The sequence below is a fragment of the Fistularia commersonii genome, chromosome 5 (assembly GCF_037954325.1).
Source record: "Fistularia commersonii isolate RoL2024-O1a breed Wild chromosome 5, RoL_Fcom_v1.0, whole genome shotgun sequence".
Taxonomy (NCBI): Eukaryota; Metazoa; Chordata; class Actinopteri; order Syngnathiformes; family Fistulariidae; genus Fistularia; species Fistularia commersonii.
In genome coordinates, this window is record NC_141288.1 from 2,170,675 (window position 1) to 2,197,609 (window position 26,935).

The 26,935-nt window shown below is 44.4% G+C and overlaps 1 protein-coding gene across 3 annotated transcripts; it reads right to left on the minus strand.

Annotated features, from left to right (window-relative positions):
* Positions 1 to 1,359: 1,359 nt before the first annotated feature.
* On the minus strand, positions 1,360 to 26,503 carry gnptab (N-acetylglucosamine-1-phosphate transferase subunits alpha and beta). 3 transcript variants are annotated; one of them, XM_086146394.1, is made up of 21 exons: positions 26,211 to 26,501; positions 25,588 to 25,673; positions 25,364 to 25,483; positions 25,194 to 25,244; positions 23,455 to 23,657; positions 21,501 to 21,565; positions 21,259 to 21,393; positions 15,439 to 15,600; positions 15,190 to 15,369; positions 14,941 to 15,111; positions 13,500 to 13,623; positions 13,200 to 13,412; positions 10,508 to 11,451; positions 8,980 to 9,179; positions 8,677 to 8,896; positions 7,656 to 7,769; positions 7,457 to 7,542; positions 7,289 to 7,387; positions 7,033 to 7,200; positions 5,357 to 5,447; positions 1,360 to 2,834 (listed from the first exon to the last, which is right to left on the minus strand). In XM_086146394.1, exons 1-21 carry the CDS (start codon positions 26,340 to 26,342, stop codon positions 2,763 to 2,765), a joined length of 3,636 nt encoding a protein of 1,211 aa, XP_086002520.1. In that variant the 5' UTR covers positions 26,343 to 26,501; the 3' UTR covers positions 1,360 to 2,762. The 3 variants fall into 3 exon arrangements, with proteins under 3 accessions (XP_086002520.1, XP_086002519.1, XP_086002518.1); XM_086146393.1 differs by having other exon boundaries at positions 7,463 to 7,542; positions 14,941 to 15,369; positions 26,211 to 26,503; XM_086146392.1 differs by having other exon boundaries at positions 14,941 to 15,369.
* Between the last annotated feature and the right edge of the window lie 432 nt (positions 26,504 to 26,935).

A 26,935-nucleotide genomic window follows, 5' to 3' on the forward strand; every position in this document is an offset into this window, starting at 1 on the left:
CCCTCTACTGGTGTGAGGGGTAAAATACGGGACTAATACCACCCAATGTTGTGAGACAGTAGCATGGCATTAATGTAATAAATAAGTTTTAACAACACTGGAAAAAAAAGAAGAAATATAATATGATTCTTACCATAAAACATTCTCGTCTCTGGGCTTCCTTTTGACGGCTATAACTTCTAAGACTGTCGGTCATTAACCCAGTGCAACTGCTAACAGCTAACGTTGCATTAAGTAGCTAGTACCACGGTTTAGGGAAGTTCGTTTTTCTGCTTATTTCTCCTAAATTTTCTTTTGGTGTTCGTTGTCTTCGCTCCTATTCTCTGATGAAACCAGCATGGTTGTTAAAGGAGCTTATTGTGCCTAAAAACATTTCAAGTTGGTAATTTTGTGCCGCTATGACCTGGGGGAAGTAAACCGGTCTGTCGATGTTACAGGAAAGAGTTATATTATTGTCCCGTCTGTTTTAACGCAACTTAACATGGTCGGTCAGGGACAAAATGAGCCTAAATGCCATTTAGACACTTTACTACCAGAAGAAACGTTTGTTTAATATAACGAGCGAAAATATTTACATTGCTAACGTTAGCCCTTCAGCTGGGTGACATGGCGGAAATAAACATGAGCGCGACAATCGTACAAACATGCTGATTGGCTGGAAAGAAGTCATGTGATTATGGATGCGCTTGAAGGAGTTTTAGCAAGAACTGGGGAGATCTTACTTAGTTAGCATCCATGTTTTCTGAGAGGAAAACACGCAGGTGAAAACACTTCATATTAACGATGGGTCCACGAATTCCACGAAGATTAACAGCACTTAACGCATCGAAGACCGAGTTCTAGGTCAAGTAAAGGACCGCGGTGATTACCGCTAGAATGGACTCCGCCTGGTTAAGGTAACTGCATCTTTAGCAGGACTCGCTGCCCCAGCCCGGAAAATATATATGATAAAATAAAAACACACATATGCATACAGAAAACAATTTCCTCCTGATTTCATATTGTTAAAAAAATGTACTATAAATGATTGGATTTTTTTTTTTAAAGTCACAATATCGCAAGTCAAAATAGAAGCTAGGAGGTAATGCTATGCTAATAGACGCAACTTAGCTACTTCCTCATAATTGTATATTTTATTTTTAATGTGTAAACTGCTGTTAAATATCTTCCACAGACCAAAATTTACTTTTCAGTATGTGGTAAAGTCATGGAAAGACCGAGGAATGAAAGAGGCCATTCATGTTAAGAAGTCGGTGGGTGAGTGAACGGAGAGATCAAGCTAATGAGCACTAGTGTTCTCGGGTAAATGTGATTAATGGCATCGTGCTGCCTTTCAAAATGACAAAAATACAACAGGTATGACAGAGCAGACACCTTTACTTCAAGTCGGAGGAATTACTGAACGGATGCAAACCCATGTTTCTGAGGGTTACTTATAGTCATCTCTGCTTGACCCAATCACACATGAATGATACGCTGCAGACACGAGCAGGGGTGCACAGTAGTCACTTACATTTGTGTTATTGATACAAAGAACTGTTTAAAACTCACATCCAGGACGAGCAATTCAGGAGTGGTCGACAAGCCTTTTGTCCGATAGTGTTACATTCTGCAAATGCATCGGGTCACCGGTCTCACAGGTCACAACAATACAAATCATAATAAGTTAAAGAGCACATGCCGAGGCGTCTGAATTTCAGACAGTAGGGGAGCCTGTCGAGTCCCACGGGGACCCACGTACGGCAGGCTGTGGAGGCCGTACCATAACAATCGTTTCATTCCGACAATCAAAAAAAAAAAAAAAGACATTTGTGCCACGAAAAGTACGATAACTATATAATTTATCCTATTCGTTCTCTCTTCATAACACTAGATTAGCGTGTATTATCCATGCGTCCCGAGGGTACCATTACATTACGAAAAGAAAAGACACACTTGTTAAAGGAAAACCAAGCAGGAATGAACAACGAAGGCACTTCAAGTTTCCGTTTCTTAAGATTACAAAAATGTACAACAGGCATAATTATTCTGAATGCTCCTCCCAATTTCATTAAAATGAAGCCCGTGCAGTAAAAGCCAAACAAGGGGGTCGCAACAAACAGTTACTGTCATAAATCTGAAGACCAGTCCCTCAATTGATTACTTTGTCTATAAAACTTGTGGAAAAAAAAATAAATAAAAAAAAATCACAATTTCCCTGCACCCAATGTCACATTAGTTTTTCGGGTTTTTTTTGAACCAACATCCCCAAACAAAAACATTTAAAATATATAAAAAGAAAAAGAATATTCTCATTTATGATACTGTGATCAGCAAATGTTTGGTATTTTCAGCTGAAGAGTTTTTCCTCTTGATCCACGTGTCGTTCCGGCGGCGGCGCAAGTCGCTCGCTTCGGCCGCCCCCTGACAGAGCCGTCAAGTGTTTGACGCTTTAACAGCTCGTCAAGTTGCTCGCTTGAGATGGACGGAGCAGCATAGAAGGAGTGTTTTGGCGTTTTAGTCTCAGGCGCCCCCTGGAGAGGGGACACACACACACACACTGGCTTCTTTTGCCCTCACTCACCAGCCCCATCCATCATCGGCTGAAAAATGTTTCAGCGCCATCACACATTAATGTTCCTTGCTGACGAGAAGCCTTGGGACTAGTGTTTCCCTCCGGCCGGGATGATCATCTGTCCTCTCTGCGGGAGCAAGGGAGGAGGGATGGAAGTCGAAGGGCTTGGAGGGCGGTGGAGGTGGAGGTGGAGGTGTGTCTTCCGCTTTCACACTCGTTCAGGGTTGCTGTCTCTGGCCAGACGCCGTCTGGGAAACAGTTTTCGTTTGAGCTGAATCAACTGCGGGAATAAGCAAAAGAAAGGGATAAAAAAAAAAAAAAAAAAGGTCAGTTACTTGAGTAACAGATACAGAAAAAAGGTCCGTGATCCCCCAAAGTAAAAAAATAAATAAAATTAACCCAGAGCCTGCCATGACAGCAGTGATGTTTGCAAAGACATCAACGGACAAATGCAAATGCTGATAGGGATTTTTCACATTATTAGGGAAAAATATCTCCCTTTCTGTCTCCCTTTTTAATTTTCTACAATTTCCTTTTTTTTTTTTTCCAGGTTAAAATGACAGACGATCTCTTGCTGATAAAACGCGTCTTCGGACACCTCCATTTATGTCTCGGTTCCGACACCCGTTTTGAGAACTCCCGATTTAGAAGGGATTACATTTCAGATAATCAGGACTTGGTTACCCAAATTGACTTTGACACGTCGGGCCTCAAATAACCCAAGATCATGTTGGGGAAGCGGCGCGGCAGAGGAGCAACGTCACTTCCCTATGGGGAGCGAAGAATCTGTCCAGGACCGAATCAGACTGTTTTGTTTTCACTTTGAGCCTTTGTTACTCAGGTCCAATCTACCTTCTAATTTGCTGTTCGGACAAAGCCGGTGTCACATTCCAGAGTAAACCAGTCACTAGCGGGGAAACTGAGGCACGCAGGCCCGTTATAGCTCCAGAGAAAAATATGAGGATATGGACTGGGAAGCTGTTTTTAATATCAAACCAATTATATTATGTTTTACTATCTTCATTTATTAGCTTCTGCTCATTTCTTCCGGTTTCTTTCTTTCTTTCTTTATGTATGGAGCATCTGAGTCCACTCAACAAATCAGTAAAATATTTCTAATTCTGATGCCATTGATTTGTATATTTTACCAGGCTGAAATATTTTCAACCTTACGGTCATGGTCTAATTTATTAATGTATACTTACGGTGGGATTGTGAGAAACGTCATCTCGATTCCTCTGCATGTCCAGCACATGGGGAGAAATTGACAATAAAGCTGACTGACTAATTGCTTTGTAAGACCCACTGCTTTGCTATATGTATGTTTTATTATCTCTAAATCTATTAAAAGCTATTTTAACGCCAGTCATTTATACTGCACTTCTCAGCAAAGCCCTTTTTTTTTGATTGGACCTCTCAGCAAGGGCGGTTTTCATTCGTAGTTTCCGTCTGTCGCCCAAACTGGGTTCTCCAAGGGCCGAGCGAGAGGCGACAGAGTTCTCTTTTTGTCCCACTTCAGCTGTGACAGGGCTTCAGCTCTATTTCTGTTTGCAAAAGTGGACGTGGCCCAGGAACGCTTTTCCCTCTAGATGTCTTTTGACAGGTCAAGCCAACCACTAAGGTGGGGTCCACAATGTGGCTTTTTATCCCTCCTACTTTAAGGCTCAGATTTGAGAAACACTGCCCTCTCGTTACAACGTGACGTCCTGCCAGAGCCGTCCCTGCAGATACATCCCAAGTCCCGTCCACTGGAGACGTCCCGGGCTTCCTCTAAACACCCTTTCACCAAAGAACTGAAGAAAACCTTTGTAGCGAGTCATCTTTCCTACCCCGAGGCTATCAGACTTTTTAATTCCTCTCCCTTCAGCTGCAGGGAATCTTAAAATCTTAAACCTTCCAAAAAAAAAAAAAAAAAAAAAAAAAAAAAAACCTCACCCACTTACTGTAAATTGCAATAATTTAAACTGTGATTACTTATCTGTATATATGTTCATAACTGCAATATTTCATTTCATAACCGGTAACATACAATATTTTTTCCATACACTTGTGCACTCCTTAGCTTTCACTTGTTACTTAAGACATTTTATAGTTTATTTTTATTTCGTATTCTGCCTTTTTCTCTTATTTTTACTGTTTATACAATTTTCTACTATTATTTATCATTGTTATTTTTTTCTTGTAACTCTGGCACAACAATTTCCTTCGGGATAAATAAAGTTGTTCTTATTCTTATCACACCAGAGCCGTGGCAAAGGGTGAGAGTTAAAGCTGAAATCCCATGAAAGGTCTGATTTATGGTCTTTAAACCTTCTCTGGTATAAAGAAATTAGATGTTTAAAGTGATTGTGCACATGTTGTGCCGGGAAAAAAAAAACAAGTCGTGTTTTTGTGGTGACACTGAACCAGTTGGGCGCATTCCACATTGGGAATACTGGTCCCTCTGGTGCTGTGGGTGGGGGATTCTGTGAAGGTCACTGGAACTATTAACCTTTCTTGGGTTCGCTGAGGAGAAACCGAACACCGTTGGGATTAAGCTGCCGCCGCAGCACAAGGGCTCCGAGTGAGGAATTTGTTTTCACGACTTCAGGCATTTATTTTCATCTTCTTCCAGGCCGGTCGCAACAATTAACCTTTCCGGATGAGAGGGAGTTTCTGCCTGAAAGAAACCTCATTTTGAAGCAAACTCCAGCCTCATGCCGACACCACGGAACGACATTTGAGTCGGATTCATCTCCACGCGGCGCTTCCATAGCGGAAGGGGTGAATCACGGGAATCGGCGATACGCGTTTAATACTGACCTGCTCGGCGAAGAAGGACATGACCGTGAAGACGACAAGCGTCACCAGAACGCAGTGGGTCCAGAACTTCAGCTTGTCCCGGTAAACTCGCCTGTGGGTCGAGAGATGCCGACGTGAAATGTGCGATTCTTAACCAGGCGAGAAAACACAAGGGGTGTGATGTAACAACGGGGAAGTCCGCGCTATGCGGGGGGTCAGGAGGTCAACAGGGTGGTGAGGTGACATCACCCGGCACCATCTGACTGTTCGCCCGGTCAGAGGCGGGACGAGCGGCGAGGAGGCGAAAGGCTCAGCTGCGCGATGATCTTACAAGTATCTTACACTTAAATCTGAAGCAGCTGGTCTAATTTTAAAGTCCCTGCGTGAGGACGGCATTCTGCCGCTGGAGCCGCCCGGATACGGGAGCAGGATCCCGGACCCAAACCCTCTAAAGCCCCGGAGGAATTCCCACCACTCTGACCTGGCAGCGGCGGGCCCGCGAGGCGACAGTCGCGGATTCTTACCCCGAGGCGACTGGAGAAAACAAGAAGTGCGCAACGACTGGACGGGAAGGGCGCGATTCATCGTTAATAACACTTTAGCCCGCCACGACTGCCGGACGATGCTGACAAAATTAGCACACGTGGGAGAAGATTCGTAACTGTATTTGATATCCGGCTATCGGGCTTCTGGAGAAGAGTGACAAAAAAACAAAAAAACATCTTAATGACTTGGAAATGAAAGGCTTGGCTCGTGGAAGAGCCTTGTGAGCGCTTTTCACAAAAACGATAGGATGATCAGTTCTATATAAGGTCGAAAGACGTGTCTGTCAGATGCAGAGAAGGCGAGCATGTTAGAAATTTATATCATACGGGGGAATTATGACAGGTTTAAGGCAGGACTATAAATCAGGTGATGAAAACAAACTTTGCATCTGTGCCAGTGCAGCCAAAGCCTCACTTTACTTAAAGCTTAGGCTGTAATACGGTATCCGGAGGTTTGTTTGTTTTGTTTTTTTCAAATAGCAACAGTGTCTGTTTCATGACGGGAGCGCTGTGCAAATAAACACACTAAACACATTGATAGCATTTACTGTGCATGAATGCATAGTAAACACTTTAAGAGTGTTTATCCTGAACATCCGCGCAGTAAACACCTTGTGTCTCCTTCCTATGAAGGGAGATTATGACCTTTTGAACACAACCTGAAGATCAGGCTACGCTAGATGGGTGCTAGCTGTAGTGGCTAAAGTTCCCTCTAAGTATTTGCCAAAGTATTCACTCATTTAACCGCTCTAAGACGGAAAGAACGAGTGTCTACGCGTGTTTACTGTTGACGACGGTAGAAAACAGTGTGTTCGCTCCGTCCTTTTCTGAATCACGCGGTATCCAACAGTTTTACCTTTTTACACATTTGAACTGACCACGTCATAGCTCAGCGCCCGCTCCGAACCTTATTTGGTTAACATAAACATAAATACATATGCCATGAATAAGCATGTACTCAACAAAAAAGCAAAATTAAATACAATAAAGTAATTATAAATAATTATGCTATAATCACCAATCACCAAAATATAATGCGATAATATTATATCCAAATCTGAGACTAAATTACAAAAAAAATGGGAAAATGGCACTAACACTAGCTTTAATTAAAAAAAAAAAAAAAAAAAAATGCAATTTAAAAAATCCTACCATTCCTGGAGTTCGTCCATGTGCAGGAAGCGGTTGCGATATTCTCTGGGCAACTCAAACTGGGACGGCAGGGGGAACATGGACTCGTAGAAGTCTCTGAGCACAGCCTTCACCGTGCCAGCATCCTTGTGGCTGTGGTCAATGTTGTCATTCAGACAGATGAACTTCCTGCAGGAGGCCGATGAAAAGCAGGTGTCGTCTCCACGGAGGGAACGTTCTAGGCGGCGGCGGCGGCGGCGGGAGAATCGCTTCGTACCTGGGATTCTTCCTGATGTCGTCCAGCTGGCCGACAACATGCGAAACGTTGGTCCGCACCATCTTGAAGGCGATCTCCTCCTCGCCCATGATCTCGAACCTGCCCGACAGAAGACACCTTAGCAGAGGAGCCCACGAGCCGACAGACCGATGGCGCTGTCGCTCTCACTTGTACTTATTCTGGTCTTTGAAGGCTTTGTGAATGCGGTCTGTGATGGCCTTGCAGTGGAGAACCAGACCTTTGGTGACGGGAGGCTGCAGATAAGAAATAGAGATCACCGGAGTATATGAAGGAGAATTCTTTCTCTCTTCAAGTGGATCGTCAACTTCACTGTCCGCGAGTCGGACGATGAAGATGGGAGGCTCACCATGCTGGAGTCGTAGTAGGCCTCCTGGGTGGGGTTCACCAGGTGGAGTTGGGTCAGGTTAGTCGGGAGTGTTTTGGAGCAGTTTATCAACATCTGCTCCAGACTTGTCAGGTCCTTGATGGTACGACAAAGGAAAAAAGCAGCTTAGAGGGAAGCAGTTGTACGTACCGTACTTTTCGCATGATAAGGCGCACTTAAAATCCTTACATTTTCTCGAAAATCAGCCGTCACTGCGCTCAAAAATCTGTCAAAATGTTTTTTTTAGTGCGACTTTGGTAAGCGACGAAGCCGCTCTACTTGTTTAATTGTCGGACTGTTCCCGCCTGGCGCGGTGACGTCGTCTTAAAGTCCATCCTTATTTGATTACTGGTTGCAACGTCAGACAACGTTAGATATCTAAGATAAGATACGCTTTTTTTGATCCCCATAGGGGAAATTCTTTAATAAGTAATTATGTAGTGCTGGAATACAACGTTGTGGCAACCTCATAGGGAGTCCGTTATCTCTGGGAACCAATCAGAGAACAGTACGTCGTATGCTTACCTCACACCGCTACATACTGTGCTTAAACAAAATATTGCTGGACATTTGTGTGGATGAGGATCCCGAAAATGGCACATTCTTACAAAGCGGACTTCAAACTCGATGCTATCAGTCAGGCAGTAGATAATGGGAATAGAGCAGCCGCCAAAGAATTCAACATTGATGAATCAATGGTACGGAAGTGAGAGAAGCAAGCGGATGGACAGAAAATAAAGAAGACCAAACAAGAGTTTTTGAGGAAAAAAAAGCGAGACGGCCGCAGTTAAGAGGACAAAATTGAACAGTCTGTTATTGAATGACTCAAGTAAAGTTCGACGAAACTGACTATTTTGTTTGGCTTTGTATACCGTACGTTTTATATATAGAAAATAGACCCGTTCATAGATATTGCGCCTTATAATGCAGCGCGCCTTATGCTCCGCAAAATACGGTAGTGCCGTGAAAAAGTGTAACGCTTTATTTCGTGGTTAAGACTGACCTGGAGGCTGAGGGGCAGCTCATGGATCCTCGTGGCGAGAGTTCGGATCTCTCGATCGGACAGAACACCGGAGTGGTCGGTGTCGATCTCGTCAAACACCTCGGAGACGTTGAGGTGCTGCTGGGTGCTCATCAGGAAGTAAAAGTAAGAAAAGGCAAACTGCATGTCTTGGGAATGTCGCACACGGTGGGCGGACGTCTTGTCAAACTCCTCCGGGAATCTGAAAAGGAGCGGAGAAGAACGTCTGAAGATGAACTGAGGGGAAAAAAAAAAAAAAAAAAATCAAGATGCCCAAACACTCACGTGTCCTGCAGATCCTGCATGATGAGCCTGTCAATCATGTGAGGCATGTGCGCCGGGACTTTGCGGGACGTGAAGCCGAACTGGCCGTTGAGCAGCTTGTTGACGTAACGCAACGAATCGGCGAACGTGTCCCGCAGCCTCCGGCCGACCGACGCGCCGTCGGTCCGGTACATCAGCTCCTTCTGCAGACGCTCCTCCTCCTGTCGAAAGGACGTTCGTTTTTAGCCCATTTAAACATCATGTTGATAGCACAGGAATACATCTGGTACATCTATTATTCCTTGTTCCTTTGCTTCTGCAACACATAACACATGTGATCTGGTAATAACATGTAAATCTGCACTAGAAAAAGCTAGCAAAAAAAGAAGTTTCTTGACTGTTGTGCTATTTATTCCTTTAGAAGAGCGACCCCGACCACTTTTTTGGGCCCGAATGATAGTTTTTATTCGACCCATCCGGATCTTAATTTGAAAAACGACTGTTTCCGCATTTCACTCTGTCGTGCCGTTTCACACATTGGCTACCGCAAGCTAGACCCCCTGGGGAAAAAAAAAAAATGACCCAGAAACAAAAGTCACCAGTTTTTTTTCAGGAGGAAACGTGCAAACGACAAACCGCAGCGGCGGCGCAGACAGCTAGCAAAAAGAAAGCTGCATTTAAAAGAAAATATCATGATTCCTACCTAAGTTATGGGTTCGTCGCAACAGGTGATGCACAAGCTTCGTGCCCGTTATCATTCATTATTTATGATAGTGCAAAATTATTGTAATTGGCTGATATAAAATGTAATCTGGTTTGTCATTTGAACCCCCGCGCCTCAAACATTTTCATGCATTGAACTGGTTGGAGACCGCCGGTTTGAGGGAGTTAAATATGGATTGTTGAATTCCACGGGACTGAAAGGAAGATATTTATACAAACGTTCACATCGAGAACGGAAGAAGGTATAATAATCTGCAATTTCAGCATCTTTATGACGTTCAGGAGCAGAAGTCCCATAAACCAGGTAAAAAAAATATTTATGAAGATAATTTGCAAATATCTATTTTTTATTGTTTACTGACATTTTTTTCCCGATTTATTTTTTACAATTCAGGTCGAGGCTCCGCTACACGCTCTGAAAGCCCAAAGCTCAAAATGAGTCCATTACATAAGTAAAATTTAATTTTCTCCGTAATACTTTGTGAATTTCAGAAGCAACACACTTCACACTTGTTTATACAAAGTGTAAAGGTAATAAAAAGCAATATATACAGCGGTGCCTTTATTTTAAACGTCAAAAAGTAATTGCGGCTCCCGGTGTTTTCTTTTCCGAGGAAACCGGGTCCAAATGGCTCTTTGGGTGTTAAGGGTCGCCGACCCCTGGACTAGTAGCTTCGATAACTAATAATAAAATAATAATGAAACAGGTTTTCCTGACCCTGACAGTTATACTGGGCAACTCAAGAAGATTTCCACAAGAGCGAACCGTCGTCTGCTTGAAGGGAAAAGTTTAGTTTTAGACAAAGGTAAAAAGTTGTGTATTTACGTCGAGCAGGTCTTGGAAGAACTTCCTCCTCTCCCAGGGCAGGAAGCCTCGGTCTGCGGAGACGTAGTGGTGGAGCCTCCTCCCCGGCGGAGCCTGACCCTCCGAGCTTTTCATTTTGGAGATGTGGCTCAGCAGCTTGGAGGTCAGCGGCCTCTCGATGACGGGGTTCAGATTAAAAGGTCCGCGGGTTTCCGTCTCTTCCCGCTTGTCGTCGACCCGGACGGGAACCGGGGTCGCGGGTTTGTGCTTCCCGGACTTTTTCCGGCGTTCTTCAGCGGTCTCATCCGTTGGTCGGTCGTCGGCGTCGTCTTTCACTCGGGAGTCGTGGTCCTCCTGGAACCGAGCGCCGGTCCGGTACGGTCTGAGCAGTTCGGCTTTGGTGAGGTTGTAGCCCTTGGCGGTAATGTCTCCGACGAGGAGTTTCTCCTCCAGCTTCTGAAGCTCGGCGCGCACCGGGGCCGGTAAAAGCGACGCGTTTACCGCCGGGACTCGGATCCAAACTTCCCCGGGTCGCCGTCTCCGGATCTTCGGGCCCCTTTTGTCCTCGGGGACGTCGTGGAACGAGAAGGGCGGCTCCGGAGTCGGCGTGGGCTTCGCCTCTTTGCCGTCCCGACTCGCCGTCTGGGACGCGTTGACGTGAGGGAGCTCTCGCGTGTCGACCGCCACGCTGAAGCTCACGGAAAACTCGCTGTCGTCCTGTCTCTGGACGGTGAGGTTGTACTGGATGCGCGTGGCGTTGTGGCCCGGGTGAAGAAGCAGGTGAATGGTTTTCCACTTGTTGGCGACGGACGTGTGACGCACCGCCGGGCTGTCGCTGACGTGGGCCTCCGAGATTCTACGGCCGAGCGTTTCGAAGCTGAAATAGGGACGGAGTTCTCCCACCGGGAGCGTGTAGAGGCTCTGGTTCTTCTGCAGGGTCACATGGTGGAGCTCTCCAAAGTGCTCTACATCACACACACACACACACACACGTGAATATTAGCCTAGCTGCAAGAAATATCCATTTAATTTCAACCCCAAGACCCGCATAAGACGGTTTAAAAAAATGACGGCCTGGAAAAGGAATAAAATAAATGAACTGAGAGAAAATAGTGACCGTGGACATTGTTTGAGGTTTGGTTTTACATGATTCTGACACTTCGTATTGCAGGGAAAAGTTGCAAAATAAAATCAATACCGAGGAGCAGCTTAATGTTCAGAGGGTCAACGCGAGAACGAAATGTCGATACATTGAATTATTAAATTTTAATTTATTTAATAAATTTTATAATAAAATAAAATAATTTATGTATCTAATAAATTACATTTTGAATGGAAATGAATAGAAAGGCACGGTTACATTATGTTTTGAAATAAGAAATATGTACTTTAAAAATAACAAATAATGTATAAAAAAATTATAATGCATAATAAGAGAATATAAAGAAATACACCGGTTTTATTAAGTGTACAGGTGGTTCTTACTTTATGACGTACTCTGTTAACGATGATGGGAGTTTGCAGTAATAATAAAATACGCATGGTGTTTTGAGTGAGTATGTATTGTACGCGCTTATAATCGGTCTATATTCACGCAAATATAAACATTAAAGGGGAAAAAAAATAAAATAAAATAGCACAGTACAAATCGCCGACGCAAATACTTGAAGATGCTGGTAGCTTTTCATTTGGTGCTTTATCCTAAACTTACTGGCTATACACTGAATTCTACAATGTGATGGTAAATGTGACTTTGCTGCATTTTTAGCTAAACTTAAGTTATGGAGTGAAATCATATTAAAACCATCAAATCATCCACAACCGACTTTGAACGACATTAAAACCCCGTAAACGTCTGCTGGCTTTCCACAGGTGATGCTCTCCATCGCCATATCTCACCAACAACAACTTCTCCGTCACGTCACCTCCTTTTTTTTTCCCATGATTTGACCTTGGCTACCTCGTCGAGGTCGCGAGTCCCATTGTTTTTAAACCAGTGGTTCTTAACCTGGGGTTCGATCGAACCCCAGGGGTTCGGCGGAGGTCAAGACGCACATCGGTGATGACATCACTGGCCGCAGGTGATCACGCCACATAGCTCGGCCTATCCGTGCCGCAGGGATTTTGGCGCGCTCAGTTGTAGTAACTTGTGACTGTCGTGATGGTACGTCATGTGATTTCTTTCTTAATATTTTAATCCCTTCATACTAATTATGACGGGCAAAAAAAGAAAGCGGTCGGAAGAACACGTACAACACGGATTCACATGTATGACGGAACGTGATTGGAATCGATGTCCTAACGGCATGATTTGGAATGACAAGATGAGCAATTCTAGTCCAGCGCCGGCAAAACTAAGGGAAGGCTTCCTTCAGCTGCGTGGAGATGGGAGCTACAAGAACATAGCGCTTGCTGGATTCAAGGTGAAGGAAGCCAGATTCGATGAAAAGGCTACTCCGCCTGTTCTTTGTACCCATCGACGAAACCATCCTCCATCCAATAAAGAAGGGTTCGGTGAATGCGCATGTAAAACAGGTGGGGTTCAGTACCTCCAACAAGGTTAAGAACCACTGTTTTAAACTTAACGGACAACGGCGGCAACGTCGGTGTCAGATAGCGTCTCGCTGGGATCTCGGCCGGCATCGCCAAGCAAAAAACGACCGGGCGACGGTTTGAACTCAAGAGAATTTGTAAGTTGGTGCGTTGGAGTCACCTCGGCCGCAGTCGCCAACGTCGAAACCGCAGCGAAGCACGTTGCAGGCCTGGTCGCAGAACTTGTCGGCCAACCAGGAGTTGGCGCATCCTTGATTGCAGTAGGACGTCGTCCCCGGGCCGCCGAGACCGCCCGCGAATTGCCACGGCTGGCCGCCTCCACCGTGCCCGCCCATACCGCCCCCGCCGCCGAACCTGCTGCTCCCCGCCGCTCCTGCGGGAAAAAAAACGGGGGGGGGGGTGGATCGGAGTGAGATCCGAACGAAGGTCCGCCTACGACGGCAGGTGCGGGCGCCCTTACCCGTGCAGTCCCCGCCGTCCCAATCGCAGGCGGAGTTGTTGCAGGCCTTGTCGCAGTAGCCATCTTTGATCCAGGACCCCGGGCAGCCCTCAGCGCAGTTGGGAACAGGCCAGGTGAGATACACCTGCAGGGCGGCGGCGAAGAAGAAGAAGAAGTAGTAGTAGAAGTAGTAGAAGAAGAAGAAGGAGGAGGAGGAGGGGGAGAGAAGAAGAAGAAGAAGGAGGAGGAGGAGGAGGAGGAGGAGGGGGAGAGAAGAAGAAGGAGGAGGAGGAGGAGGAGGAGGGAAGAAGAAGAAGAAGGAGGAGGGAAGAAGAAGGAGGAGGGAAGAAGAAGAAGAAGAAGAAGGAGGAGGGGGAGATAAGAAGAAGAAGAAGGAGGAGGGAAGAAGAAGAAGAAGAAGAAGAAGAAGGAGGAGGGAAGAAGAAGAAGAAGAAGAAGGAGGAGGGGGAGATAAGAAGAAGAAGAAGAAGGAGGAGGGAAGAAGAAGAAGAAGAAGAAGAAGAAGAAGAAGGAGGAGGGAAGAAGAAGAAGAAGAAGGAGGAGGGGGAGATGATAAGAAGAAGAAGAAGGAGGAGGAGGGAAGAAGGGGAAGAAGAAGAAGAAGAGGAGGAGGGAAGAAGAAGGAGGAGGGAAGAAGAAGAAGAAGGGGAAGAAGAAGAAGAAGAGGAGGAGGGAAGAAGAAGAAGAAGAAGAAGGGGAAGAAGAAGAAGAAGAGAAGGAGGGAAGAAGAAGAGGAGGAGGGAAGAAGAAGAAGAAGAAGAAGAAGAAGAAGAAGGGAAGAAGAAGATGAAGGAGGGGGAGGAGAAGAAGAAGGAGGAGGAGGAGGAGGAGGAGAAGAAGAAGAAGAAGGGGAAGAAGAAGAAGAAGCAGCAGAAGAAGGAAGAAGAAGGAGGGAAGAAGAAGAAGAAGAAGGAGAAGGAGAAGAAGAAGAAGAAGAAGAAGAGGAAGAAGAAGAAGAAGAAGAAGAAGAAGGAGGAGGGGGAGATGATAAGAAGAAGAAGAAGGAGGAGGAGGGAAGAAGGGGAAGAAGAAGAAGAAGAGGAGGAGGGAAGAAGAAGGAGGAGGGAAGAAGAAGAAGAAGGGGAAGAAGAAGAAGAAGAGGAGGAGGGAAGAAGAAGAAGAAGAAGAAGGGGAAGAAGAAGAAGAAGAGAAGGAGGGAAGAAGAAGAGGAGGAGGGAAGAAGAAGAAGAAGAAGAAGAAGAAGAAGGGAAGAAGAAGATGAAGGAGGGGGAGGAGAAGAAGAAGGAGGAGGAGGAGGAGGAGAAGAAGAAGAAGAAGGGGAAGAAGAAGAAGAAGCAGCAGAAGAAGGAAGAAGAAGGAGGGGGGAAGAAGAAGAAGAAGAAGAAGAAGAAGAAGAAGAAGAAGAAGAAGAAGAAGAAGAAGAAGAAGAAGAAGAAGAAGAAGAAGAAGAAGAGGCGTGGTCACGATTCAATCAACCCACCTTCTGTCCTTTAGAGTGGCTGTAAAAGTCGTCCGGCCAGACGTCTTTGCCGAACATCACGTCATCGTTGAGGTAGATGAACTTCTGGGAGAGACCGGGGATGCGGTGGATGTGGGTCTCGATGGCAGGGGAGCTGAAGGTGGGCAGGTGGCTGCGGTTCAGGAAGATGTCCTGGAATCCAGAGAAAGACGGAGGGAAGTCCGGCTTTGGGAGGAACGAGCCGACGTCCCGGCTTTTTCGGGGTTTTACCTCGTGCGTGACCACCGTGACCCTGGGGTTGTCCAGGTAGAGCCAGGAGGGGATCTGCCCGTTGGTGACGATGAAGATGTGCCGCACCCAGGGGGCGTGTTTTTCCACCGAGCGCAGCGAATAGCGCAGCTCCTCGTTGTCCTCGAAGCGGCTGGCCGAAACGTCTTCGTCCTGTTTGGACTAAAGAGAAACGCTTAGGGAGTTGTGTTTGTCGACGTAAACGACGTAATGATTATAAACAGGAGCTACCTGTGAGATGGCGGTGAGGTCCCAGAAGAGGTAGCCCGGGCTGACGCTCAGCTCCTTCCCGTCCAGAGTCAGGTTCTTCTTCGCCTGCTGACTGAGATCCGTAAAGTCCTGCGGGCTTTTCAGGTGGAGCAGAGCGATGCTGGCCTCCGAGTACAACTCGAACTGGGAGACGCGAAAAAAAAATGTAAATTGTGTGCGGGTAGCGGGGAATAAGACTTCCACGGACAAACGGAGCGTGAGACCCGAGTTGAAAGTCAAACAATGGGAAAATTAGCATCTGTAAGCTTGGCTACATTTAAGAATAAGAACAACTTTATTTATCCCGAAGGAAATTGTTGTGCCAGAGTTTCAAGTAAAACATCACAATGATAAATAATAGGAGGAAATTGTATAAACAGTAAAAAAAATATAATTAATTTAAATAAATAAATAAATAAATAAATGGGGGGGGGGTAAGAAATACCAATAAAACTATAAAGTGTCAAAGTCAAGGCTATAAAGTGTTTTAAGGTCTTTAAGTACAAAGATTTTGAGATTGCTGAGATGTCCATTTATTTTTGCCTTTTAATGGTAAGACCTTAAGACACTTTATATACTTTATAATCTTCACTTGTTACTTAAGACACTTTATAGTTTATTTGGATATCTTAAGTTTTATTTATTTATTTCTTAACTTTTTTTACTGTTTATACAATTTTCTACTATTATTCATTATTTTTTTCTTGTAACTCTGGCACAACAATTTCCTTCGCTATAAATAAAGTTGTTCTTATTCTTATTATGTGGTACTTAAAAAATGCTTGTTGATTTCACATCTGCACCTTTCCAGTGAGGTCACAGAAAGGCATAGATAGCCATTCTGTATTTGCAAAAAAAAAAAATCTTTGCGACACATGGAAAAATCCAAATGGACACTTTAAACATTTTAAACAGAAGGCGTGACCTTTGACCTTCCAACCGCAGAGAACAAAAAAAAAAAAAAAAAAAAAGAGGATCTATGATTCAACCGCTGAGGCATCTTCTCTGAATGGCAAGCGAGCGCCTGTGTGTGCGTGTGTGTGTGTGTGTGTGTGTGTTTGGAGAGGCGAGAGATCGGAAAATTCTGTGAGGTCATCTTCTGGGCAGGGGGTCATGCGGAGGTCGCCGCCCGTCTGTTCTCAGGGCAACTATGCGCAGCATCAAGGCGTGTGACAAAGAATCCCCCAGAGTCAAACTCGGAGCTTCCTGGTAAAATGTTTGTCACATTTCCTTCTCCATCATCCGACACAAACATCTCGCGCGAGCTCGGCGCGCTGCTTCTCCTCACGCTCCTGTTTTAGGTGAGGATTAGCTGGGTCTTACTGACCAGGAGAGGGTTCGGCCCGGAGTTGCCAGCCCAGGATCACATTGCAGTCTTTATTATAGCCCTCTATATAGGCCTGATAATGCTCTGACACACACACACTAACACACACACACACACACACAAAGGAGAGGGCCTCACACAGGGAGCTGTGCTTTCATTGCCAGCCACGGTAAACAATGCTAAACACACACACACACGCTTAAGCCTGTTTGCTTTCTAGGTCACTATGAAGATGATCGTTCTTTGGAGGGGAAAAAAAAAAAAAAAAAGAAAACGTCCCTGAAACAATTCAGCACGTGTCTAAATTATCAGCTGTTAATCCGGTCGTCAATGGGAAGCTATTTTGATTACAGATTAACTAATCCATCCAGGTTCTCTGGTTTCCGTCTCTTCTATCTGGTTGCACGGCGAAGAGAAGCGAGCTGCTTCGCTTGACGGGAGAACACCGGAGGGAAGGCGATGTTCTGAGACTCCAAATGGCGTCTCAGTTTAATTCCAAGACTTTTTTTTTTTTTTTTTTTTAACAGAAACCTTCAGGGTTTTTAATTTGACACAACGGATGCAAAAAGCAATGATTCTCAGCTACAACAAGCAGCTAAGATGCTAATTCAGTCTGCTAGGCACGAGTTCGAGACGGTGCAGGCTACTAGCAGCTGATGCTAAAAGAAATGATTTCATTCATCGCGGTTATGGTCGCAATTTATCCAATAACGTTGCAGTTTAATATGTGCACGTACGTAAAACAGCTTGCCGAATTTACATGACGTACGTGCAAATTCTCTTGCAATTTCCAGTTTCTCTAAAGCCCGTAATGTTGACAAAACGCTCTGGAGCGACAAAAGGGCCCAAAAGGCAGCGGAAGATGCTATCTATCGCAGATAAAGTTAAACTTCTGGACGTGCTAAGGGAAGGTAAAAGCTACGCGGCTGTAGGTCGGCATTACGGAATTAATGAATCTTCCGTTCGTTCCATAAAGAAGGAAGAAAAAAAAATAAGGACGACAGCAGCGATAAGTTTTAATAAGGATGCAAAAAACTGTCCGCAACAAGACCGTGGAAAGGATGGAGTCTTGCATTAGCTCTGTGGATTAATGACTGCAGGAAAAAAAACATTACGTTGGATACAAACGTTATCTGCACAAAAGCGAGAATACTGTATCAAAACTTTGATGATTGAGCCTGTAAAATGGTTTGTTCTTTCTTTTCAATGTATAATAGAGTATTTAATTGGATAATAATTGTTAAAAAAAATAAAGTTTTCTATTTCACTAATTTTGCCTATCACGGGTTCTTTTTGGAACGTAACCCCCGCGAAAAACAAGGGTATACTGTAATACCAGTTAACAATCAACTGAAAAATGTTAATGAATTATTTAAGCCGACTTTCGAGAAGTTTTACTCGATTTCAACTGCGAACGCAGGATCGCTCGTGGTAAATACCGGAAGCCCAGAGAAAATCATGGAGGTGTGCAGTCACGCCATCCGTAAAATTTAGACATAAAGTTCAGCGACGTTACATGTAGCGACACATTGTAGCATGAAGCGTAAGCACCGAATGAAGCGCCGTCGTCCAATATTCAAGGTAAATACACTTCATAAAACCGGTGTGTTTCTTTATATTCTCTTTCTTCTAGGCCAAAATAGCGTTTGAATTCATTTTAATGCGGAAATTTAATTCGATACACGAGCAAACTGAGTCGCGGTTCGGATTCGACTCGTAAAAATCGAGGTTCTACTTTGCTCTGAAAGGCTCCCGTCGCGACACGGCGTGGAAACGCGTATTTCACGTTGCGGTTTCTGGAGTTGTGTGGGACACCGCGCGGACACTCGCAGCAAAATGTGATACTACCAGCCAACATAAGCATGCCGGTGAGCTCACACACACACACTCACACACACGCCCGCGGGGACGGAGGAGGTGACAGGAGTTGTGAGGCAGCTTTCATCACCGTGGCACTCGGTCCAACACCGGCTATAAATACCGATCATCTCTCACCGCCGGGGCCGTCCCTCCAAAACATCATCCCTCTTTCACAGAATTGGCCTGGTGACACCAGGAAACACCTTGAAATACGAGCCGCGTATTGTCACACACACACACACACACACGCAAACTTTCCATCCACCCTCCAACCCCGCTCTCCAGTGTCGAATGTCAAAACCGGTGACTCAATGGCGGAGCTAGCGAGCTAGCGGGGCAGGTAAGGCCAGAAATAACGGCGTGGGACATGACAGGGGCTCCGTCACGCCGTTCGGAGGGGGCGGGAAGGTCACCGAGATCCCGGCGACCTTCCAGTCCTCTGGCCGACGCCGCTCCGGACAGCTGTTGGCGTGCTAACCCCCGCAACGCCCCGTTTGGGTATCAGCCTGGATACCGCCAGAACCTGGAAATCAATCCCGTGACTGCCAAAGAACGGGGGACAGCGTTTATGCAATTAGCATAACAGCTAGCGCCATCTTAGCTTTGATTGCTAATCCAAGCTGCTACTTTAATTTATGCCACCGGTCCGACTTCATACTAAAAAAGTGATGAACGTCATTTTCCGACGCCCGACCTCAAGGCTCCGTGAAATTCGGTTACGCAACTTCTGTTTGCGCGTTGGTCCCGACGGGCCCCCCTCCCCGGGGGGCCACGCTGTTTACTTTGATTATTTCAGTGTAATCCACGCTCATTAGTGGCATTCCTCCCTCTCGAAAAATAAAGCAGAGATCTTATTAGGGAAAATTATTAGATGCACCAACTGCCAGCCGGCGAGCTAAACAAGGGGCTCTTTATCCGCATCACAACATGACTCTTTCAAAAGGGAAAATCCCATATTTAGCGGGGACGACGCGACCGTCTCTTTAAGGATCTGCGGTTAGCCCGTCCTCAGATCGCATTGCCCTCTGATGTATAAAAAGATCAAAACTTTAATTTGTGAACACATAAATGTAAATATCTGTCGGGGAGGAGGGGGGTGAGGCGGCCGCGGCCTCCAGGACAGCGGCGGTGACACCTGGTGGCGCAGCCGGGTAGAAATGCCGGAAAAACTCCAGCGTTTGTGACGTTTTGAAGTAAAAATCGGGAGCGACGGAGGATAAAGATGGGAACGTCCGTTGTATTTCGGGAAGAAACGGCTCAAAATGGCACCATTGCTTCGTAATCCAGTCATAATATTCTAATATTTTGAGATGGGATTTTTGAGTTTTCTTAAGATGTAAGCCATAATCAGCAATATTAAAATAATAAAAGGCTTGCAATATTTCAGTTGATTTGTAATGAATCCAGAATGTTTGACATTTTTGGTTTTTTGTAATTGCATTACAGAAGATAAAGAGCTTTATCACAGTCCTGTATATGCAGTCATTTCTGGACTATTGAGCGCACCTGAATATAAGCCGCACCTGTTAGCCCAGGGGTCGGCAACCCGCGGCTCTGGGGCTTGGGAAAATAAATTATAAATATTTAATTGAAGTGTATTTCATTTGTGTTAATTCCTTTTTTTAACTTTTAGTTCTAAGTTGGAAGATTATTGTGATCTTGAAATATTAAATAAAGTCATATTCAGGATATTTCGCCACTCAAAATAACGTCACACTCGCGGAAGCCGGTATACCCGCCGGCCGGTAAAGTCCCGATTTACAGATGCTGTGCGCAGAAGTTCAGGAGCAGAAGTCCAATAAACCAGGTAAAATAATTTTTTTAAGAAGATATTTTGCAAATATTTATTTTTTATTGTTTACTGACACAGTGATTTTTCCCGATTTATTTTTAAAATTCAAGTCAAGGCTCCGCGACACGCTCTGAAAGCCCAAAGCTCAAAATGAGTTCATTACATGAATAGAATTCAATTGTCTCTGTAATACTTTGTGAATTTCAGAAGCAACACACTACACACTTGTTTATACAAAGTGTAAAGGTAATAAAAAGCAATATATACAGTGGTGCCTTTAATTTAGACGTCAAGAAAGTAATTGCGGCTCCCGGTGTTTTCTTTTCCGAGGAAACCGGGTCCAAATGGCTCTTTGGGTGTTAAGGGTTGCCGACCCCTGCGCTAGCCGATGGCTATTTTGGGCTTCCTCTGCGCATCGAAACCGAAAAAGTCGTCTTCTTTGGTCTCGGAGTTGAACGGCCTCAGAATTTCCCCGTCATCTCGTCGGTCCGATGCGACGAGGATAAATGTTTTAGCGGCGTGAAGCTGCCCCCCCCCCCCCCTCCCGAAATAATCCATAAATTAGCCGCATCGTTGTTTAAACCGTAGTGTACAAAGCGTGTGGAAAAAAAGATGCGGCTTATCGTCCAGAATTTACGGTACTTCTGAGAAATCGTTGAATTTGCTTATATTTATGATTCATAAGAGATATTTTCGCCTCCGTGCGTGATCGGTACCCCGCTACTAACTGGAATTGTGGCGCTCCGGAGGCAAATAAAAGCAAAAGCCTGGAGTTGGAGTGAAAGATAAGAATAAAGAATAAATAAAGAAGAGGTCCTTTTACCTGCTTGATCTTTTCAGTGATGACGGAGGGAAGCTTGACTCTCAGCTGCTCCGTTTCCTTGAAGGAACCCGGGAAGCCGCTCAGATACGCCAGAGCCTGCATATGGATCAGACCCGGAGCCTCTTTATCGGTCGTCTGATCGGGAGAGAAAACACACACTTTTGATCAGAAGGCGATTGTTGTCTGCTGGTGACGTCACACACACACACACACACCGACGGTGGATCTCGGTTCACACTCACCAGGTAACATCTGGACACCGAGAACTTGTGCGCCTCCTTCAGCACATCTGTGTAGGCTTTGTTAGCTGTGGACGGGACCAATGCGTGAATAGATCCGGTTCAGACGTTCTCTCAGGAAATTAAATCTTTTTTTTTTGTTTTTTTTTAATCCATTCTGCTCATGAAGGTCTCAGGGTTGCAGGAGGAGGCGATGTCATAGGGCGATCAGAGGTATATACAAATATTCACTCGTTCATACACATGTCATATAAACATACGAGCAATCACAGGTCCTACAGAAAAAATATTCATAAAACCGATTTGTTCACATGTCATATGGACATACGGTCACTCATGTCACACATCATGTAGACATACAACCAATCACATGTGCGATAAGAACATATAAACATTAACCCCCTCATTTAGACATGCAACTATACACTCATTCATTCACACGTCAAGTAAACATACAACCGATCACAGGTGACATTGACTTTTTAATTCCTCTTCCTTCAGCCGAAGGGAATATTTAAATCTTACACACACACACATATAATTGTTCGTATTTTTGTACTTGTTTGTACTTTTTAAGACCTTAAAACACTTTATAGCATTAACTTTGACACTTTATATTTTATTTGTATTTCTTATTCTCCCTCCCTCATACTATTATCTATTATTGTTATGTTTTACTTGAAACTCTGGCACAACAATTTCCTTCGGGATGAATAAAGTTGTTCTCATTCTTATTTTTATTCTTATATAGACATAAAATCACTCATGAAACCAACGAGTTCACACGTCATAGAGACATTCAACCATTCGCTCCCTCATTCACACGTCTGGACAATCAATGCTTTGATAATCAATGATTTTCCTTCCAAAAAAAAAAAAAAAAAAAAAAACAAGTAAAGATACTGAGGGAAATACAGTTACAAATACACTTAATGTTAAAGTTTTATCCAATTTGGTATATCCTATATTATTGTGTTTGTCTGATTAGCTCTTGTTGCTGGAGCTGCATGATAGCATGAGTAGCCGACTGAACCTGCTAGCATAAAAAGGAACGTGGCGCTTATTTTGCTTACGTTAGCCACGCGGTTTAAGCAAGTTAGCAAGTGGTTTTCACTAAGTACATTGTTTAAAAAGTTGCAAAAGTACATTTTATTGTGTGATTTATGCAATCTATTTTCTTTACATTGAGGAGTAAGTTTAGAAGTAATAATATGGGTTATCTCAAATGTTTATATGTCAATGTCAAAAATCCATTCAGACATTTAGTAAATATATACTGCTCAAAAAAAGAAAGGGAACACTTGAACAACACAATGTAACTCCAAGTCAATCCCACTTGTGAGAAATCATAGTGTCCACTCAGGAAGCAACACAGATTCATTTTGACTTGTTTTAAGGACATTACATCAAAGTTGGATCAGCCTGGAGTTTGTTTTTACACTTTAATTTGGAGTGTGATTCCTAATCCAGACCTCCATGGGTTGATACAATTGATTTCCATTGATCATTTTTGTGTGATTTTGTTGTCAGCACATTCAACTGTGTAAAGAGCAAAGTATTTCATGAGAATATTTCACTCATTTAGATCTGGGATGTGTTTTTTAAGTGTTCCCTTTATTTTTTTGAGCAGTGTATTTATATACAGTAAAAGTATGAGTGGATGCGCAGTGGACCCGTGCAGAAATATTGATTCCTCGATCGGGAATCGATCGAAATTTAGAAATAAAATCCTCGGCGTCCACGAGGCTCTGGCAAAATTCTCGCACTTCCAGCTGCAGCATCTCGCCGCTCTTTGCTTTTTGTTTTACAGGGCGAGCGCTCGCGGTGACTCAGCCGCGAACGCCGGGTTCACACATCTGACTCATTTGACAACGTTTTTTTTTTTTTTTTTTTTAAATCTATCACTTCTTCTTTGTGGCTGGGGTGGGGTGTGAGCTAACCAACTGCGCGTATTTACCGTCAGCCTGCGAGTGGAAGACGACCACGGAGGCGGCGGTGGACGGCTGGAAGGGCTTCTTGAGCAGCAGAAGCTCCTTGGCCGCGGAGAAAGCCGGAGACACCGAGGTCAGCTCTTTGACCGTGATGTTGGCGGGCAGCGCGGGATCCAGCGCAAGCATGGGCGCCACGATGCAGTGCGACAGCAGGCATTCGGGCTTCACGCTGAAAACAAGTGGAAAGGAGAAGATGTTTTAGAAATATGAACGAATCCTCTGTGGTTTTACCCCGAACCCTTCCCGGAGAGAGATGCGTCATGTTCGCACTTTCCTCTGAGAAGATGCGTCGCCAAGCACCTCTGAGCAGCAAACGGAGGAAACAAAGGTTGCAGGACGTGTGAGATGTTCATGCATGCATGTGGGCGGCGAATTAATCCAATTCAGTTGATGTTGCTAATTTTGAATTGGTAAGAAATCACCAAAAAAAAAAAAAAAAACAGCAGAAAATTCCCTAATAAAATAGGGTCCACTTGACTAATTTTGGCAAAACAGCAGATTGGTTATTTATGTATTTATAATTATAAATGAATATGTAGTTACATCCCGGAACCAGCCAAGATAAACGAAAATCTGCAAAGTACAGGCCGTGTTTCTATTTTTTTATTATATATCTTATATCTTTAGGATCCTCCTAACACTCTTCTGAGCCCTTCCCATACTCTTATACTCCAACACTGCAGAGAAACACAAGGGGCAGCGATCGCACATGGACAGAAGATGCGGAGAACCATGCGATGGTCGCTCAGCCGATCAGAGCCCGGGATACAGAATACTATAATCTGGCTGGTTGCTACTCTAGAAAACACTTACTTTACTGTAAAAATATGTGAGATGATCAATATAGAAAAAAATACATGTAGAACCCTCCGTGTAGCAAAAAATCTGCAAAATAAATTTGTGAAAAAAAAATCATTCATTTTTTAAAAATTCTGCTTAACAGTGAGATTGTAAAAGGTGAAATGCGATATGGCGAGGGACTACTATGTGTGTGTGTGTATATATGAATAAAACCACAAAAACCCTCCGTGTAGCGAAAAATCCTCAAAATAAATTCGCGAAAAAAAATTAAATACTTTTTTTTTTAAAAATCTACAAAACAGTAAGACTGCGAAAGGTGAATTGCGATAAGGCGAGGGACTGCTATGTGTGTGTCTGTCCATATATAAAAATGCAAAAACCCGCAGTGTAGCAAAAAACCTGCAAAATAAATTCACAAAAAAAAAAGAAATAATTTTTTTTAAAAATCTGCAAAACAGTGAGACTGCAAAAGGTGAATCGCAACATGGCGAGGGTCTATGTGTGTGTGTGTGTTTATATACACATACACACATTTTATCTTTATATATATATATATATATATATATATAAAAATGTTCACACACAAGCTGTGAATGAGGGTGTGTATGTGAGTCCCTGTGATGGAGCGGTCCAGGGTAAACCCTGCCTCCGGCCAAATGTCACCTGGGGTAGGTTTCCATGATGGAATTCAGCGTGTACAAATACTATCATAGATTTGGATGCAAAAAGCGCTGATCTTAAAAAAAATTCTCTTTTCAAACGGTCGAACTCAAGACTTCAGATTGGAACGTTCAAACGGGCGGGATTTTAATTGTTTTTTCACAGTCCAGTCGAAGAAAGCTCAGATAATACACGAGCGGTTGCAAACGAGCGCAGCACACATTCCACTTATCGTCACGCTCACCTGCCTTTGGGCACTTCTGTCGTCTCACTCGCATTTTTCCCCAGACGTTCCCTGACAGGAGGAAAGGGTGACACATTTACTTTCCTGTTATAATTAAAACACAGTACGACACTTTAATCGGAAGCGCCCCTCTCCTTCCCAACCCACTCCCCTCCGTTCAGACCTCGTACCTCAGAGCTCTTTGCTCCTCCTCAATTTGCTCTTTTACCACCTTCAGCTCCTTCAGCAGAGCCGTGTCGCTGCCGTTCACCCAGGTGTAGACCACGTCGATGGGCATGGGCAGACAAAGCCTGCAAGACAAGGTGGCTTTCAGTCATGCTACATGCTTGAACTATTTTAAATACATTTCTAATATTTTTCTACATTAATTCAGATGTTCTGCCAGCACGCCTACCTGCTTTGAAAAGATTTCCCACCCAGGTTGTCTCTGTAGGAGTCAAACAGGACATGATATTGGTCCCGGCTCCACTCCACCACCACCTGTGGACACAGCAAACAACTGTGTGAGTGTGTGTGAGTGAGTGTGTGTGTTTGAGAGAGAGACCCAATCATTCTAGGGTCATGGGTCAGTGCATTGCATGGTTTTTGCATGAGATCGAAGAATACCTGAGTGGGGGTCAAATTCTGCAAACATTAGACAGAGTGGAACTCATTCAAAACTAGGTAGGGAAAACTGTCTTTTTTTGACGGGATGGGCGGTTAAAAATAACGAGTGAGGGCGTTTAAGCCGACAGAAATGTGATTACATTTGAAACTGTGCGCCTGTATGCGAATAAGATTTATGCCGAATTTGAAAGAAGGAGCAATCCAATCGAAAACTGGCTGAAAAAACGATATCAGAGGAGTTTTTGACGCGTTGGAGTCAATATCGCCAATTTTCTGAACGGAACGCGGTGGAGCGACGAGCCTCGTCGGAAGGATCCGGAGCTCAGGGGGGGGAGGGGGCGAGTTAGCATGAAGGTAGCCGCTGTTGACAGCCGGCGGGTCGGCGCCGGGGAGGACGGAGGAGAGCCTCACCTCGCCGAACTGGAAGGCGGACACGATCATGAGGACGATCCCGCCGAAGCACAGGTACAGCCCGTACCGGTGGGACAGACAAGTGTAGGTCTGCCGCTGCAGGAGCTTCAGCACCGAGTTGACGACCACCATGGCGAAGCATAGCGCTGCGTGCTTTCAGCGAAGATGCATTTCCACGGCGGGCTTGTCAAACATCTCCGAAAGAACCAGTTGTGTCAGCTGACCGCCAGCCAGCTCGGAAGACACATGACAACAACGGCGGACCCTTCTTCCTCGTTGGTGACGTCACAGCTTAAGACTCCACTTTCCTTATCCAGCGCCCTCTAGCGGCGAGGAGGACCATCGACAGTTTTCCTCCGTTCCTGGTTTTGTTTAATCGATTTAAAAATTGGTTTATGATCGTGAATTTCATTTGTTACTGTATATTCTTTTTTTTTTTATTTATTGACCTGACAAATTTATCTGATAGTTTTCCAAACAGTTTTTTTTCTTTTTTAAGAATAAGATAAAATAAACTTTATTGATCCCCATAGGGGGAAATTCCTTTGTCACAGCGGCGTTAACAGTTTTAATGTCAAAATATGAGTATGAATATCAATAGGTTAATGAAGGATAGTGAATATATTTGTAGACGGATGCTGGAATTGGAGGTCTAAAGCAGGGGTGGCCAATGATGTTGGCTGGTGGGCCCCAATAAGTATCATGTCAATTGAACAAAAATTAAA

Bases quoted from the DNA above. Each gene is read 5' to 3' on its own strand.
- gnptab (XM_086146392.1), bottom strand. From the start codon at position 26,342: ATGGTGGTCGTCAACTCGGTGCTGAAGCTCCTGCAGCGGCAGACCTAC. The intron at 23,658-25,193 runs GTGAGCGTGACG...ACTTGTTTTCAG, and splicing joins ACAGAAGTGCCCAAAGGCAG to CGTGAAGCCCGAATGCCTGC. The intron at 5,448-7,032 runs GTAGGATTTTTT...CTCGACCCACAG, and splicing joins ATGGACGAACTCCAGGAATG to GCGAGTTTACCGGGACAAGC.